This window comes from Grampus griseus (assembly GCF_964374135.1).
Source record: "Grampus griseus genome assembly, chromosome: X".
Taxonomy (NCBI): Eukaryota; Metazoa; Chordata; class Mammalia; order Artiodactyla; family Delphinidae; genus Grampus; species Grampus griseus.
Window position 1 is genome coordinate 46,757,386 of NC_138999.1, and position 19,281 is coordinate 46,776,666.

At 36.1% G+C, this 19,281-nt stretch overlaps 1 protein-coding gene across 3 annotated transcripts in view; it reads right to left on the bottom strand.

The window, feature by feature from the left end:
* Positions 1-18,972, bottom strand: part of WNK3 (WNK lysine deficient protein kinase 3) — a gene marked incomplete at both ends in the record, with an annotated part of 147,026 nt that extends 128,054 nt beyond the window's left edge. For all 3 annotated transcript variants that reach the window (XM_082681003.1, XM_082681002.1, XM_082681001.1), the window contains one exon: positions 18,436-18,972. In XM_082681003.1, coding sequence (XP_082537129.1) covers positions 18,436-18,972 — 537 coding nt within the window. The remainder of the gene's footprint in view (positions 1-18,435) is intronic.
* Between the last annotated feature and the right edge of the window lie 309 nt (positions 18,973-19,281).

Here is a 19,281-nt window from a genome sequence, read left to right on the forward strand (position 1 = left end):
TAATTTCCTTTTCCCTAACAATATAATTTCCTTATTTAAAGCATCTTCTCAAACGCTTACTTGCCATATATCTGTCTTCTTTGGTGAGATGACTGTTCAAATCTTTAGCCCATTTTAAAATTGGGTTGTTTTACCTTGTTAAGTTTTGCGAGTTCTTTATAGATTCTGGACACAAGTCCTTTGTCACATATGTGATTTGAAAATATTCTCTGCCAGGGGGACTTCCCTGGTGGCGCAGTGGTTACTAATCTGCCTGCCAATGCAGAGGACACAGGTTCGATCCCTGGTCTGGGAAGATTCCACATGCCGTGGAGCAACTAAGCCGGTGTGCCACAACTACTGAGCCTGCACTCTAGAGTCCACAAGCCACAACTACTGAAGCCTGTGCGCCTAGAGCCTGTGCTCTGCAACAAGAGAAGCCACCACAATGAGAAGCCCACACACCGCAATGAAGAGTAGCCCCCTCTTGCCGCAACTAGAGAAAGCCCGTGCGTGGTGATGAAAACCCAACGCAGCCAAAAATAAATAAATTTTTTAAAAAAGGAAAGAAAATATTATTTGCCAGTCTGTGGACTGTCTTTTCATTCTCTTAACATGTCTTTCTTAGAGCAAAATATTTTAATTTTGATGAAGTCCAATTTATTGATTTTTTTCTTTGGATCATGATTTTGTTGTTATATCCAAGAACTCTCTGCCTAACCAAAATTTCAAAAAGATTTTCTCATATGTTTCCTTCTAGAAGTTTTAGTTTCTTGTTTTACTTTTTAGGTCTATAATTTATTTTGAGTTAAACTTTGTATAATGTATGAGAGTTAGGTCAAGATTCATTTTTTTGAATATGTATGTCCAATTGTTCCGGCACCTTTTGTTGAAAAGACCATCCTTTCTATGCCAAATTAACATTGCACCATTTTCCTTTTTAAAATCACTTGACCATATGTGTTTGGGTCTATTTCTGAACTCTGTTTTGTTCCACTGATCTGTGTGTCTACCTTTTTGCCAATACCATACATGTATTATTACTATACCTTTAGAGTAAGTCTAGAAATCAGTTAACATGAATTCTTCAAACTTGTTCTTCTTTATCAAAATTGTTTCAGCTATTCTAGTTCCTTGCCTTTCCATATTAGTTTTAGAATCAGCTTGTCAACATGTAAAAACATTCCTGCTGGGATTCCGATATAATTGTTTTGAATTTCTAGGTCATATGGAGAGAATGAACATCTTAGCAACAGTGAGTCTTCCAACCAACCAATCCATTTATAGAGATCTTCGATTTCTTTTAACAGTGTTTTTTAGTTATCAGCATACAGATTCTACACATACTTTGTTATTTATACTTAAGTATTTCATTTTTGGGTGCTACTGTAAATAGTACTTTTTAAAAATTGCAATTTCCAATTATTCCTTTCTACTGTAGGAGATATAATTGGTTATCACATGGTATGTGTCCTTTTGCAAATTATTTTGCTCAATATTACATTTTTTATATTTATGTATTTTGATATGTATAGTTCTAGTTTAACTATTCTATAATATCTCATTAGATAGTTCTAACACAATTTAGCCATTCACCCATTGATGGGCATTTAGACTGATCCAAGTTTTCTTTATTATAAACAATTTCGCATTGCAAATTCTTGGGATGCTTCCTTGCCCTGGTATTAAGAGGGGGAAAAAAAGAGCTTAAATTCCCTCTCTACATCGTCTTAATAACTGGCCTATTTAACTTTTCTTTTTCTCCTGTACATTTTGGGTTTATATTTTGATTAGGAGTAATCCATTACTTAAGATTTAAACTGTGTTATCAATGTGAAAGGTAGAATATAGACAGCAGATATTACGAATGTTCTAAGATTTTCAACTTTGTTCTATATTTGAAATGTTTCATATGAAAATGTTAGGAAAATTTGTTGTCAAATGTCCACATCATATTCTCTTATAATTCTTTTACTCTTCCAGAGCTGGCTATGTTGCATTTCTCATATCTTCTCTCATGTATTTTTTGCCCTCATATTTTCTTTCATCAGGTTTATTAATCATTTTTCAGAGAGTCCAAAATATTAGAATTTCATATCTATTTATAATTTTTGATTTCAGGTATCTTTATTAATTCCCTCTTCCTTTATTTTGCTTTCTTTTACTGTTATTTCCCTAATGTCTTAAGATAGGTACTAAATTCCTTCTATCGGGTTGGCCACAGGTTTGGCCAGTTTTTTCCATAAGATGGCTCTAGTAGCACTTAATAGTCTAACTTCATTCAAACAATTTTGTTAGATTGTATGTGACCGCTGTCATATCAGCGTGCATTTAAAAAAAACTCTTATCAAAATTGGTGAATTTTTGTGTAGTGATTCTAATATTGAAGATGGAAGGAAAAAAAGCAACATTTTTGGCATATTATACTTTATTATTTCAAGAAAGGTAAAAACGCAACCGAAATGCAAAAAACGATTGGTGCAGTGTATGGAGAAGGTGCTGTGATTGATCGAACATGTCAAAAGTGGTTTGCGAAGTTTCGTGCTGGAGAGTTCTCGCTGGACGATGCTCTACAGTTGGGTAGACCAGTTGAAGTTGATAACCATCAAATCGAGACATTCATTGAGAACAATCAATGTTATACCATGTGGGAGATAGCCGACATATTCAGAATATCCAAATCAAGCGGTGAAAATCATTTGCACCAGCTTGGTTATGTGAATTCCTTTGACACTGTACAATAACGTGGAGCGGAAGAGATCGTGGGGCAAGTGAAATGAACCACCACCAACCACACCTAAGGCTGGTCTTCATCCAAAGAAGGTGATGTTATGTATATGGTAGGATTGGAAGGGAGTCCTCTATTATGAGCTCCTTCTGGAAAACCAAACGATTAATTCCAACAAGTACTGCTCCCAATTAGACCAACTGAAAGCAGCACTTGATGAAAAGCGTCTGGAATTAGTCAACAGAAAACGCATAATCTTCCACCAGGATAACACTAGACCACATGTTTCTTTGATAACCAGGCAAAACCTGTTACAGCTTGGCTGGGAAGTTCTGATTCATCTGCCATATTCATCAGACATTGCACCTTCGGATTTCCATTTATTTCGGTCTTTACAAAATTCTCTTAATGGAAAAAATTTCCATTCCCTGGAAGACTGTAAAAGGCACCTGGAAGAGCTCTTTGCTCAAAAAGATAAAAAGTGGGGCTTCCCTGGTGGCGCAGTGGTTGGGAGTCCGCCTGCCGATGCAGGGGACACGGGTTCGTGCCCCGGTCCGGGAAGATTCCACATGCCGCGGAGCGGCTAGGCCCATGAGCCATGGCCACTGAGCCTGCGCGTCCGGAGCCTGTGTTCCGCAACAGGAGAGGCCACAACAGTGAGAGGACCACATACCGAAAGAAAAAAAATGATAAAAAGTTTTGGGAAGTTGGAATTATGAAGTTGCCTGAAAAATGGCAGGAGGTAGTAGAACAAAAGGGTGAATACATTGTTCAATAAATTTCTTAGTGAAAATGAAAAATGTGTCTTTTATTTTTACTTGAAAAACGAAGGCACTTTTTTGCCAACCCAACAGTTATTGTTCATTAATAATGAAGACATTTTAGCTGATAAATTTTCTTCTGGGTATAGCTTTTGCAATGACTCACAAGTTTTGTTGCAATGTCTTCTTTTTCATTGCTTTCTAGGTAGTTTATACTTTGAGTTTTGATTTTCTCCTTGATCCAAATTTTATCTAGGAGTGCGATTTCTGATCTCCAATTAGTTAAGAGTTTTTTGGTTACTTTTTTCATTATTTATTTCTAATTTTATTGAGTAATGCAGAATATAAAATCTCTTTTCTTTTAACTTAAGGTTTTCTTTGGGCCACATATTTAACCAACTTTTTTAGTGGCTTGTAGACCATAAAAATGTATATTCCCCATTTGGAGAATATAAGCTTCTATATATCCATCAAATGGAGTTTGTGGATTATATAATTCACTTCCTCTATATTTATTCACTTTTCGTCCACTTGATCTGCACCTGAAATTTCCTACTACAGCTATATGTTTATCCATTTTCCTTTAATCTATTAGAGGTTCTGAATTTAAAATATTAGCCAGAATCTTTTTGGTGCCTATAGGTCTTTATCAAAGGGCTTTATCTTCTTAAACTGTGAAGTAAATAACTTTATAATACCCTGTTTAATGCTTTAAGTTTACTTTCTTTCTTCTATAATAGATATTAATATTGGTTGGTACTCCTGCAAGTGCAATCTGTCCACATTTGATATAGCAAAAGATATATTTAATTTTAGTCCTTCCATCTTATTTTAGGTTCTTTATTTATTTTACTTTGCTGTTTACTTTATTCCTGTTAACTTAAAAATATATCATATTTTTTTCCTTTTTACTAGTGGTTAGCTTCCTTTTCCAGACACTCAAAATCAATCACTACTGTGACAAAGTGAGAGAGTGGCATGGACATATTACACTACCAAACGTAAAATAGATAGCTAGTGAGAAGCAGCCGCATAGCACAGGGAGATCAGCTCGGTGCTCTGTGACCACCTACAGGGGTGGGATAGGGAGGGTGGGAGGGAGGGAGACACAAGAGGGAAGAGATATGGGAACATATGTATATGTATAACTGATTCACTTTGTTATAAAGCAGAAACTAACACACCATTGTAAAGCAATTATACTCCAATAAAGATGTCAAAAAAATTTTTTAAAAAGAAGATATATATGTATATATATATTAAAAAATGAATCACTACTAAACTAGTTCAGCAAAGTTGCAGGATACAAAATCAACACTCAAAAATAAGTTGTGCTTCTAGAATATAAAGGGATATCCTGCATAAAGTTGGGAACCCCAAGGGGGATAGCACTGATGTAATGATAAATTATAAATAAATTCACCCTAATGAAAAAGGAAAAAAAAAGTTGTGCTTCTATACACTAAAATAAATAATCCAAAAAGGAAATTAAGAAAATAATTCAATTTATAATAGCATCAAAAAGAATAAAATATCTAGGAAGAAACTTATCTAAGGAGGCAAAAGACTTATAACACTTAAAACTACAAAACATTGCTAAAATTATAGAAGACATAAATAAATAGAAACACATCCCATTTTTTCGGATTGAAAACCTTAATACTGTTATGATGTCAATGCCAAAAGAGATCTGCAGATTCTATCAAAATCCCACTGTTTTGCAGAAATAAAAAAAAACTATCCTAAAAAACCCAGAAATTAAAAAAAAACCCATCCTAAAATTCATACGGAATCTCAAGGGACCTCAAATAACCAAAACAATCTTGAAAAAAGAACAAAGTTGGAGTTCTGGACTTCAAAACTTACTACAAAGCTATGGTAATCAAAACACTGTGATACTGGCATAAAGATCAATGGAATAGACTATAGAGCTAGAAATAATCCCTCGTATAAATAGTCAAATAGATGATTTTCGACAAGGATGTCAAGATCTTTCAATGGAGAAAGGATTGTCTCTTCACAAAAGGTTGGAGAAACTGAGTATCCATGTGCAAAAGAATGAAGAACTTGTAAAAACAGAGAGCAGAACAGTGGTTACCCTTACCTTACACCATATACAAAAATTAACTCAAAATGCATCAAAGACCTAATAAACATAAGAGGTAAAATTATAAAACTTTTATAAGAAAACATAGGGGAAAAATCTTCATGACACTGGGTTTAGCAATGAATTTTTAAGTGAAAGTACACAGGCAACAAAAGATAAAATATATAAACTGAACTTAATCAAAATTAAAAACTTGGGCTTCCCTGGTGGCGCAGTGGTTGAGAGTCCGCCTGCTGATGCAGGGGACACGGGTTCGTGCCCCGGTCCGGGAAGATCCCACATGCCGCGGAGCGGCTAGGCCCATGAGCCATGGCCGCTGGGCCTGAGCGTCCGGAGCCTGTGCTCCACAATGGGAGAGGCCACAACAGTGAGAGGCCCGCGTACCACCCCCCACTCAAAAAAAAGAAAAGAAATTTAAAACTTGTGCATTAAAGGCACCATAAGACAGTGAAAAGGCAATCTACAGAATGGGAGAAAATATTTGCAACTCTATATCTAATAAGGGATTAATACTCAGAATATATAAAAGAACTCCTGTCACTCAACAACAACAGCAACAACAATAACAACCCAATTCAAAAATTGGCAAAGGACTTGAATAGACATTTTTCAAAACCAGAAATACAAATGGTGAATAAGCACACAAAAAGAGGCTCAACATCTCTAGTCATTGGAGAAATGCAAATCAAATCCAGAATGAGATGCCACTTCACACCCATTAGGATGGCTATTAAACACACACACACACACACACACACACACACACACACACACACACAGAAAATAACAAATATTGGCAAACATGTGGAGTAAATAGAACCCTTGTTCATTGCTGGTGGGAATGTAAAATGAACGCTATGGAAAACAGTATGGCAGTTCCTAAAAAACTGAAATATGATCCAGCAATCTCACTTTCTAGGTATATACCAAAAATAATTGAAAGCAGGGACTTGAGCAGATATTTGTACATTAATATCATAGCAGTGTTATTCATAATAGCCAAAAGGTGGACACAATACAAATGTCCATCAATGGATGAATGGATAAAACAAGTGTGGTATATACATACAAGTTCAGTCTTAAAAAGGAATGAAATTCTTATACATGCTACAGCATAGATGAATCTTGAAAACATTATGCTAAGTGAGATAACCCAGACACAAAAGAACAAATATTGTATGATTCCACTTATATGGGATACCTAGAATAGACAAATTCATAGAGACAGAAAGTAGAATAGTGGTTACCAGGGGATGGGAAGAGTAGGGAATGGGGAGGTTTTTTTTTTTTTAACATATTCATTGGAGTACAATTGCTTTACAATGTTGTGTTAGTTCCTGCTGTAAAACAAAGTGAATCAGCTATATGTATACATATATCCCCATATCCCCTCCCTTTTGCGTCTCCCTATCCCACCCTCCCTATCCCACCCCTCTAGGTGGTCACAAAGCACCGAGCTGATCTCCCTGTGCTATGCAGCTGCTTCCCACTAGCTATCTATTTTACATTTGGTAGTGTATATATGTCAATGCTACTCTCTTACTTCGTCCCAGCTTACCCTTCCCCCTCCCCGTGTCCTCAAGTCCATTCTCTAGTCTGCATCTTTATTCCTGTCCTGCCCCTAAGTTCATCAGAACCTTTTTTTTTTTTTAGATTCCATATTTATGTGTTAGTAAGTTTCTGTCTTACTTCAGTCTGTATGACAGACTAGGTCCATCCACCTCACTAGAAATAACTCAATTTTGTTTCTTTTTATGGCTGAGTAATATTCCACTGTATATATGTGCCACATCTTTATTCATTCATCTGTCGATGGACACCTGAGTTATTGTTTAATGGGTACAGAGTTTCAGTTTGGGATGATGAAAAAGTTCTGGAAATGGGTGGTAGTGAAGGTGAACGTACTTAATGCCACTGAATTGTACACTTAAAATGGTTAAAATGGTAAATTTTATGTTATGTACATTTTGTCACAATAAAAATTGATTTTAAAAAAGAGTTAAGGAACTTATAGTATTTGTCTTTCTCTGACATCTCACTGAGAGCAATGCATTAAAGGTCTTTCTATGTTGTCACAAATGGCAGGATTTCCTTCTTTCTCATGGCTGAATAATATTTCATTGTATACGTATACACATCACATCTACTTTACCCATTCTTCTGTTGACAGATACTTAGGTTGTTGTCATATCTTGGCTACTGTGAATGCTGCAATGTTCATTACATGGGTATGTAATGTTCATTACATGGGTATGCAGATATCCCTTCAAATTACAAATATCATACATTTATATGGGAGTCTAAAAATCTGAACTTGTAAAATCAGAGTAGAATAGTGGTTACCAGGGGCTGAGGGGTAGGGGAATGTTATTTCAGGGTACAAACTTACAACTAGTAGAGAAATAAGTTCTAGAGATCTAATATACAGCATAGTAATTATAGTCAACAATACTGCATGGTAAACTTCAAAGTTCCTAACAGACTAAATCTTGGCTGTTCTCAACACAAAAATGAAATGATAAATATGTGACATGCATGATAAAGGTGTTAACTAATGTTACTATAGTGATCATATTGCAATATATAAATGTATCAAACCAACAGTTGTACACCTTAAACTTACACAGTGTATCTCAATATTTTTTAAAGCCTGAAAAAAAAAGAGTTAAGGAACTCAAAGAACAAAAGCAAGGAACAACAAACTTAGAAGAGAGCTGGAAACAAGTAAAGTGTTTATGCTTTTCTAGCTAACCTAAAATGACTAATAAATCCTAAATGTCCCTGTAATTAGCTAGGAGTCATCCTCTCATGATAGATCAGCAGATCTACTCTGAAGAATAATGAATAAATTTTGATGCCTTCTGATTAAATTAGCAGAGCACAAGTCTTTTATGTACCAAACTAAATTACTCCACTTTATCCTTTGATCCTATGGATCAAAAGTAGTCAGCATTAAGAGTAAACAGCTTTACAAAATTACAACTGCTGTCCCAGACATAATGCTGGAGGTAAAGTCCACTAAAAAGGTATGGCCAAGATCTTCAAAGGTCCACTTCTAATTCAGTGAGAGGAAAGTAAACCTGTCAAACTAGCACCAAAATCAAAGGAAAGTTTTCAGCTACTATAGTAATCCTCCTTTAAACACAGACAGATTGACACACAGACACACACACACACTCTATTGTATTAATGATAACCACTTTGATAAGGTAATTTTCACACGTCGCCAATGAGTAGAGTTCGTACTCAAGAAAGGAGTGATGAACCACAAAAGGCAAACTAGAGAGCAGTGACAGTTAATGGAGCTGACAGAGTCGGAAAATTATAGTCTACAAAAATGATCCCTAAATCTACTGTCTCCAGTAGTAAGGTCACCAAAAAATAGCATCAAATATCAATTTTTCAGTGTTACAAATATTAATTTATATGGCTGATAAATATAATAGAGGTCAAATACAAATTTACCAAACAGATTTTAACTACTCCACACTTCTTTAAAAAGAAATATTGTCCTCATGTTAACTAAACACTTAATCTATTATAATATACGGAATGCTAAAAATGTATGCAAAACCTTTCCTGAGACAAGGCACAATACCAACATGACTAACCTGCATATGTATTTATACAAGATAAGAAGCATTTAGTTTCCAAAAGGTAAACTATGGCGTTATCAGCTATGTCTCTTAATGCAAACACCAACAATGAACTACAGAACCAAGTCAGAGGCTATGTGGATCTGTTTCTGCAAACGTGAAAAAAGGAAGAAATCATCAACATTGTTATAAAAGCTGTATTATAAAATAACTTGTTCAAGTAAAGATGAATGCTATGAAGGCTTCAAAATGGTTCTTAAATATCAATGAATATTCTGGATAAATATGAGGTTATTATTCTTTTTTTGGATATCAGTAATATTTATTATATTTTTCTTTTTTAAAAAAGTGAAAAAGTAAAGCTCCAAAATGCTAAACTGCTTAGCTTGCCCAAGGTACCTAACTGGCACAGGCAAACGAACTTAGGTCTGCTGTGTTATGAATCCCAAGTACTTCCTAGTTCAAAGCTCTGCCTCTCAGAAACAATATTCACAGTAATGACCTCAGATACGTCATTCACAAAACACTTTCCATGGAGAGATATGTGTAAAACTAAATGAAATAAACACACACTAGGGTAATTATAATTTGTAAATGGTAACATCAAAGTATTAATCAAGAAATCAGCATATAATAATCACAGTTTGGCCATACGAGCATGTTAAAGCTTTTAGACAGCAATGGTATGTATTAATACCTAAAGAAAAGTGCTCATCGATGGTAATAAAGATAACATATGGAAAGGGGGATGAACCACAGACATAACCAGGTTCACTTGTCTTCCAGTACTGTTGAACAAAGAGGATGTCCTCATCCAGTTAGGACCTGAGCATCCAGTTCATTCGGTCAGTATACTGTTTTAGCAGGACACACAGGAACATTTAGTACCTTTGTTCTGACTCTGTACTTACTAAGCCAGCTTCTGATTATAATTTAGCTTCCCATGTATCTAACCTACAGACCAGTTAGACCATATGACCTAACAACTATATCAGATAAAATTAATTCATTAATTCATTCTAAATTAATAAATTTCTGTCCTAAACCTAGGCATTTGAGTTAGCACAAGTCAGTCTCCCCAACGTGTCCAACCACCTCTAGACACTGACAAAAGGTGAAGGCCAGACACTGAACCATGGCAACCCAACCATGAAACTGTTCCTCAGAGCCCCCAAGCCAGAGAGTGTCCTTAAATGACACCATTAACTAGTACCCTTTGAGCTTCAGCAGTTAATTTAATGTTAAGAACCTTATTTTACAGGAATGATGATTTCTCAGACTAGAGTCTCTGACGCTGGTCCTGAAGCCCAAAATTAAGTTCTAACTCATTTGGGGGGGAAAAAAAGAATCTTATTTTAAACAGTGTCCATTTAAGAAATCATTTGTTGTAAAATGGTTAAAAACATGAAAGAGTGATCTGCTCAAATAAGTAATGAGGAGGAAATTCTTAAATCATCTATGTAAGTGTTTTATATATACAGTTGATGGACTATAAATCCTTACTCTACCCCTTTGGGAAAGTTACTTAATGTATCTAAACCTCACTTCTACCACCTGAAAACTAATCATCCCTACCTCATATAACTATTGCAAGATTAAATAAAATATTCAAATTAAGTACCTGCATAAGTACTCAATTAATACTAATTTTGATAAATGCAAAAGTGTATGACACCATTATTTATAACTTAAGATATACTAAAGTTCCTCAATGACAAATTTCCCCAATTGTTGGGTTTTCAGAAACTTAACAGTCATACTTAAGAAGAGACCACACAAAACTAAGAGGTAATTCCAATGAATAAATGTTATGGTATTCTTGCCAAAATTCATAGCCTAAATCTAATCATGTGAAAACATAAGACAAACCCAAATTAAGGAACACTCTACAAACTAACTGAGCAGTACTCATTAAAAGTTCAAGATCATGAAAAACAAAGACTGAAGAACTGTCACAGATTGGAAGAGACTAAAGGGACATAACTACATGCAATGTGGGATCCTGAACTGGATCATACCATTGAAAAAAGAACACCAGTAGGAAAACTGGTGAAATCCAAACAAGTTCGGTACTTTAGTTAATAGTACTGTAGTAATACTAATTTCTTAAGTTTTGATAAATGTTCTCTGATTAAAATATTAGCATAAGGGAAAACTGAGTGAAGGACATACAGGAACTTCTATACTATCTTTGCAACTATTCTGTTAGTAGCAAATTATCTCAAAATAAAAAAGAAAACTAAGTAGTAAAGGAGTAGTATCCATGTCGCTTGCTCTTCCCAACCCTACCATTTCTTTCAAACAAATCTATATTTAACAGCCCTTTCATCTTTTCACTAATTCCAATCTCCAAGCCTTCTTCTTACTGACTATAAACTACCTCTACTGTAAGCTTTATGAAAATGGTGCCTGTGTCTGCTTTTTATCCCCATTACATCCCTAGCACTTAGCACAGTTCTGGTACACTGTAGGTACTGAATATTTATTTGTTGAATGAATGAACAAATGAATAAATCATAGCTATGTGTACTGTATTCATTTCCTATTGCCGCTATAACAAATTACCACAAATTTAGTGGCTTAAAACAACACAAATTTATTATCTTCCAATTGTAGAGATCAAAACTCCAAATGAGGGCTTCCCTGGTGGCGCAGTGGTTGACAGTCCGCCTGCCGATGCAGGGGACACGGGTTCGTGCCCCGGTCCAGGAAGATCCCACATGCCGTGGAGCGGCTGGGCCTGTGAGCCATGGCCGCTGAGCCTGCGCGTCTGGAGCCTGTGCTCCGCAACGGGAGACGCCACAACAGTGAGAGGCCCGCGTACCGCAAAAAAAAAAAAAAAAAAAATCCAAATGAGTCTCAACTAAAATCAAGGTGTTGGCAAGGCTGTGTTCCTTCTGTATGCTCTAGGGAAGAATCTGTTTCCTTGTCTTTCCCAGCTTTTAGAGGTTGCCCATATTCCTATCACTCCAACCTCAGCTTCCATTATCAGATCTCCTTCTGACTAATGGCCATCCTTCCTCTCAAAAGGACCCTTGTGGGATTTCCCTGGTGGTCCAGTGGTAAAGAATCCACCTTCCTGCAAGGGACGTGGGTTCAATCCCTGGTCGGGGAACTAAGATGATCCCACACGCTGCAGGACAACTAAGCCTGTGCAGCACAACTACTGAGCTCGCACACATCAACGAGAGAGCCCGCGTGCCACAAACTACAGAGCCCACACACCCTGGAGCCCATGCGCCACAACTAGAGAGAAAAACCCACACATCACAACTAGAGAGAAGCCTGCGTGGCACAACGAAAGATCCCGCGTGCCGCAACTAAGACCCAACGCAGCCAAATAAATAAATAAATACTTTTTTAAAAAAAGGATCCTTGTGATTACACTGGGCCCACCCAGATAATCCAGGATAATCTACCTATCACAAGATCTTTAGTTTAATCGTAGCTGCAAAATCCATTTTGCAATGTTACGTAACATAGGTTCCAGGGATTAGGACATGAACATCTTCGGGGTGCAATTATTCATTCAGCCAACTAGATGTATCAATTTGTTATCTATCAAGCAGATAGTTAGCTCAAAACTAACTCATTGAACTAACTGGGGAAATTAATGGTATTTCCCAGACCAAGTCTGTCTCCTGCCACTCTCACCCTTTGTCATTTTATGAAAACATCTGTCTTTGGTTTATACTTAATAAAGTTATGTGACTAGCTTTTAAACAAAGAAACTAGAACATATATAGTTAAGCAAGTTTTATCCCTCCTCCCTTCGATGTAATCATTCTTTGCCTATGAGAGTATTGCACTTTGAGGGCTGGGTCTGATGAAGACAGTGGGAAATTAAAACTGAATAACACTATTTAGGGTGTGCTTATATGTAATGAAGCATTTTCTTGTGTAGCTCTAACAGAATCTGGAATCACTTCCAAGAGGGTCATAACAAAAATATTTTAAGAGCAAAAATATCCCAGAGTGAATACTTTAGACAACAATATTTATTCAGAAACAGAAATTCTAGCATATATTTTAATTACTTTTTCCTTTATTGGAAATTCAGCTATTTTCACATTATTATCTAATTCTAATTTCACAATTAAATGTACGTCTGCCTAAAAATATACTTCTCCCCAAAGTGTTTTTATTTGATAAATGAAAATAAAACAGAAACAAGTTCCTCCACAATTTTGATAAGATACTTTAGGCATGAAAGTACAGATCTTTAAACTGTTACTTCTACTGCATTGCTTGAAATATCTTCATTACTATAATCAAAGTGTATTAGAATGCTCACTCAACACATCAACTTGCTACAGTCAACTATGTCTTTTTTTAAATCTTTCTTTTCAGTGCCATTTTTGGTTCAGTTCAGAGACTACAGCTGACTTGTTAGAGGTCTAGTTGTTAGATGTTACTTAAAGAAGGCCTGTTTAATTACCTTGAAAAACACACAATCACAGAATTGACCCCACAGTGAAGCTTATTACAAGCACACTCAAATACATTTTAGAAAGAGTCAAATAACAAAAAATTTTACATATCTATGATGTTCCTTCAATTGGAAAATAGCGTTATATGAAAACTCAGTTCCATCAAGAAAACAAATGACAAGCATGCTAGCGGAAGTAAAGCAAAAACTGGTTGTGTTTCCATATGTAAAAGCAAGGTGTTGTTGATTTTCATGTTGTTAGTGTAGGAGAAAACTATTACAAACTCTTGTGACTGACTCGTTCTAAAAGTTACTAAACAGGTCTTTTAGTGACATGTGACCAGGTCTTTCAACATCATGAACTAAAAGTCTTCTAAATAAAACGTATGACTGACAGCCCTCACTCACAATAAATTACCAATTTACCAAGTAATTTACAATTCTTTACAAAGAACAACAGGTTCTTCCCAATAATGCATTAAAAATCAAATTATAGAAACCATAAAATATGACAAACTGTTGAAATGCAAATGTTTATGGCCAAATCCTAAATCTGACCCACATCTTCAAAGGATTTGTTTGTTTTCAACATCCTCAAAGTCAAATATCAGCAGTAAAATCTGTCTCTCCTTGTTCTTTGCACTGCCCTAAAGTCCATGTATTCTAAATAAATGGATATGAGGCTTTTAAGAATTGTTACACAAGGATCAAGTATCTACAATAGGCGGAAATGCCATCAAGAGAAAAAGGTATAAAAACCTTTTTTTGAGCTGTGAATTTCAAATCAAACATGCAAAAATAAAATTTTAAGAAAGAAAAGAACTGCCAAATTTCAGGGGAGAAGATTAAGAGGTGGTGTGTACGCAATAAAATATAGTTTACATATTTTAATGATGTTAATAAATAGAAAATATATGTCAAATTGATAACAAAAGTATAGACACACCAATTTTATATATTATACACACACATATATATATATATAAACAAAGGTTGGGAAAGAATCAAGAATAATTTAAACATTTAAACTGCTCACTGGGATGTTTTTCAACAAAATTATTTAATTATATAATAAAGAGTAAGACTTTACAGAAAAAATATGAGAAATTGTACATTACAAACTGCATACTACTCACAGGAAAGTAATTAAAAGATGATGCCCTTATCCTTCTGGGATTCTAAATAAGTTAGTTTTTCCTAATTCCAAATATGCAGAAAGTGACATGAGATCCAAAAATTGTATCAACTAAGTCCACTAATTCTGACATTCCTTTCAGAATAGAAGACTGCAATTGTTGTTCTTTGTATAAATTAAAATGTACTTTATTTTTGTAAATTAAAATTTACAACATTTGCTCCACATGAGAGATCCCCAAATCTGGCTATATATCCAATTACCTGGAGAACTTTTAAAAGTAAGTTCCTGTGGGGAATTCTCTGGCAGTCCAGTGGTTAGGACTCTGAGCTTCCACTGCAGGGGCCACAGGTTCGATCCCTGGTTGGGGAACTAAGATCCCTCAAGCTGCACAGTGTGACCAAAAAATAATAATAATAAAATAAAACTTCATAAAAAATATAAATAAATAAATAATAAAAGTAAGTTCCTGGTGGAACTTGTGGCACAGTGGTGCCACAGTGGCACAATGGTTAAGAATCCGCTTGCCAATGCAGGGGACACGGGTTTAAGCCCTGGTCCGGGAAGACCCCACATGCCACGGAGCAACTAAGCCCGTGTGCCACAACTACTGAGCCTGCACTCTAGAGTCCGCGAGCCACAACTCCTGAAGCCCACACACCTAGAGCCCATGCTCTGCAACAAGAGAAGCCACTGCAATGAGAAGCCCGCACACCACAAGGAAGAGTAGCCCCCCTGCTCACCGCAACTAGAGCCCACACGCAGCAACGAAGACCCAGCACAGCCAAAATTAATTAATTAATTTCTTAAAAAAAGTAAGTTCCTGGGCCTCACCTCCTGAAGATTCTAATTTAGAAAGTCTGGAGTGGATGCCAGGAATCAGTATAAATGATATAATATAAAGCTCATGTTGCTGTATTAAGGGAATTCCTCCTCTGATTCAGCTAGCTCTTGGAATTAGTCCCTTATTTCAGTGCTTTTCAAGCTCTACTGTGCATACAAATCACCTGCAGATGTTACTAAGAGGTAGACTCTGATTCAATAGTCTGGGATGAGGCCTAGGAACCTGCGGCTCCAAGTTCCCAGGTGATGTCCATGCTGCTGGTCCAGAGACTACACTTGGAGTAGTAAGACTTTATGGGATCTTTCAACCTTTCCACAGGTGAATAATAGAAGGTATTCCCCTAGGCAGTTCCTACCACTAAAATATTTTCAAGTTTTACCTAAACATTCTTTAGCACAGCTAGAGTACACAATTTGCAAAATATATGACATATCTTCACTATGTGTCCTACTACCAAGTGAATGGAAATTATCTCCCCCATTTACAAACAGAGTATCATTAAAAGATGAGTGTTACTGCAGTCAAAAGATTTATAAGATAAATAAGTACTAGAGATGTAATGTACAACATGCTAAAGATAACACCACTACTGTATGTTATCTATGAAAATTGTTAAGGGAGTAAATCCTAAGGGTTGTCAGCACAAGGAAAAAATATTTTTTCTATTTAATTTTGTATCTATTTGAGACGATGTTCACTAAACTTACTGTGATAATCATTTCATGATGTATTTAAGTCAAATCATTATGCTGTACACCTTAAACTTACACAGTGTTGTATGTCAATTATATCTCAATAAAACTGGAAGAAAAAAAGCAAATGACAATAACAACAACAAAGGACCAGATAGTAAATATTTTACATTTTGTGGCCCCCACTCCAGAAAAAGATGAGTGTTACTGAAATCACAATGCAGAGATTAAATTAAAATTTACATAATTTTCAATATATATATATATATATGCAAGGATACTGATCACAACCATGGTTATAACAGTGAAATATCGGAGAAAAATGTAGAAGTCCAACAATAGATTGAATAACTTATAAGGGCATCTATTAAAAATAATGATGTAAATGTACAATTACCAGTAATGAAAAGATGTTCATGATAAGTTAAAAAAAGGTTTTGTTCAAACCTAACAGTACAATTCCATGGGGTGGCATACAGTCATATATACATTTATGCAAAAGAAAGAGTCCATAAAGATATATATTGAAATGTTTAAAGCATCCTCAAAGTAGTATAATTTCAGGCAATCTTAATGTTTGTTTACTCGCAGTATCTAATATTCCTACTGTGACACAGACCTTAAAATAAAATTCTTAAAGGGTAAAAAGGGGGTAAGAAGAAAACCAAGCAAACCCCACACAGCACATGCACACATCTTTTAAGAACTACTGGAATGGCTCGACTGCTAGGTAACTTGCATTCCAAAGAGTCGTCAAGGGACCTCCTATACTGGAAGCACTTTGAAAGCTTGTTAAAATTGCAGTCTTGGCCTTCCCTTCCCTGGTTGAGAGTCCGCCTGCCGATGCAGGGGACACGGGTTCGTGCCCCAGTCCGGGAAGATCCCACATGCCGCAGAGCGGCTGGGCCTGTGAGCCATGGCCGCTGAGCCTGCGCGTCCGGAGCCTGTGCTCCGCAACGGGAGAGGCCACAACAGTGAGAGGCCCGAGTACTGAAAAAAAAAAAAAAAATTGCAGTCTTGCATCCCACCCCAGACTTACAGAATCTCAGTCTCTGACAGTAGTCTCCTGAATCTGCATACAAAGCAAACACTGACAGAGTAAGTGTTTTGAAACAAAAGGAGAGTAAAGTTTTTTAAAAAACAGAAAAAAACAGAGTAAAGTTTTGAAACAAAAGGCTTCCTAGAAATGCAGGGACCAAGACTAAATTTCAACCTATCTAAATGGCAATCTATAGTAAATTAAGAAGGTGTGAAATCATGGTACATACATACACACCCACACACAGAGACCACTGGAATTTGAACAACAAAAAAACCTGTACTTAGTGATTGGCTTTATTTAATCTTAATTTTAAGCACCTATTGTGAACACTGACCATTTCCCATGAGCTGGCTGAGGTCACAAAGCTTTTCCTTAGGTTTAACCTACATCTGCCTGAAACTATTCCTATTATAATCCTTTCTATGATGTTCTGTCTCCATTTAGTCCTTCATTAGTTACAAGTACCACATAAACATTTATTATGGAAACAAATATCTAGGTAATTCAACTAGTCTTCTGATGCTTCCACTTCTCCTTCCTAAACAACATTCCAGTTGACTAAGCTCAGTAGATTCTGGTGATTATTTCTTCCAGAGATCCTCTCTGAGGTAAACTCAAAGGCATGGAGAGGAGTTTATATTACTAGAAGCCCTCAAAGAAACAAGAAAACCATTTCCTGTTCTGAAAAACAACACATGAACCCCCAAAAGTTTGTTGAAAGAAAAAGAGAGATGGGAAATATCATACTGCATATATCCCTAACATATCACACTCTCAAATATTTAGTATAACAATCAACTCATAAGGCATACATTTACTAAAAGTTTTCAAAATGAGACATTAAGAGTTTCGGGAATTTCCTAAGGGTAATGAATTAGGGGCATTTCCCCAAAGAAAGGCAGAATAGACTTTTTCCCTTTAAAACAGAGGGGAAAACAACAGGAAAAACAAAAGTTTGGCGTGAGCTCCTAAGAGGATCTAAGAAAGGAGCATAATTTCAGGGATGTGGGGACAAGTCCTTCGTTTTATTTTAATCCATGATACATTTTAATACTGGATCACTCAGAAGCCCAGGCCAGCTAAAACTGGAGTGCATTAAAACCAAGAAGATTGTATACACACCTGCAGCTCACACCAAGCAACTTCAACCCATGTTTCAGTGTCCAGTCCTTTATATACTGTTTTAAATGCTCCTCTTCCCAGCTCTATGTCAAATTTCAGGAACCTGCCACTAGGAGAAGTAGCTACAGCCTTCATTTCTGCTTCTTCTTCCATTTCCTTTTCATTTTTCTCCTTGAAACAATCTTTTGAGGATTCTGACATTCCCTTTGAACACTGCTCATATTTAACTTCTTGTCTGCCTCTTAGCACATTTGTAGGAAGCTTTTCTACTCTTGGAATATTTGTTGCAGTCTTTATTCTCTCATCTTTGGAGGAAGATTCAGCAACTTTGCCATCTTCTGTCATCTCAACACTCTTTCGAAAGAATCTTTTCCTTTCTATAGTTTCTCCAGAAGCACAGAAGGTACTGTTTTTCTCCTTTAGTCTAGCTTCCACGGTCAAAGTTGCTGCAACCTGACGAACTCTGTTTTCCAATGAAACTCCATCAGGTTTCTCAGAATCTTCTGTGCTAGCTGGCCCTCCTGAATCAGTATCCATTGTAATTAAGGTTGGCACTAAAATTTTTCCTGTTCCACTCTTCAGTCCAGTTGCATCTCAGGTAACAGAATTATCAGAATAGACTTCCTTTTATGTGGTCATATGTTTCCATAGCAACCTGAAGGGGGAAAAAGGATATATTAAAATCACCCCACAAAGGAAATCATTAAGGAGAAAAGTCACCTGACTGTTTAATCCCTTTTTTCTTAATAAGAAGTTTGTTCTTTTTTCTGTCCAATCTTAGCAACCAGCAGACTCCAGGGACTGTGTCTTATCTTGTTTACCACTGTAGTCCTCAGTGCTTAGCAG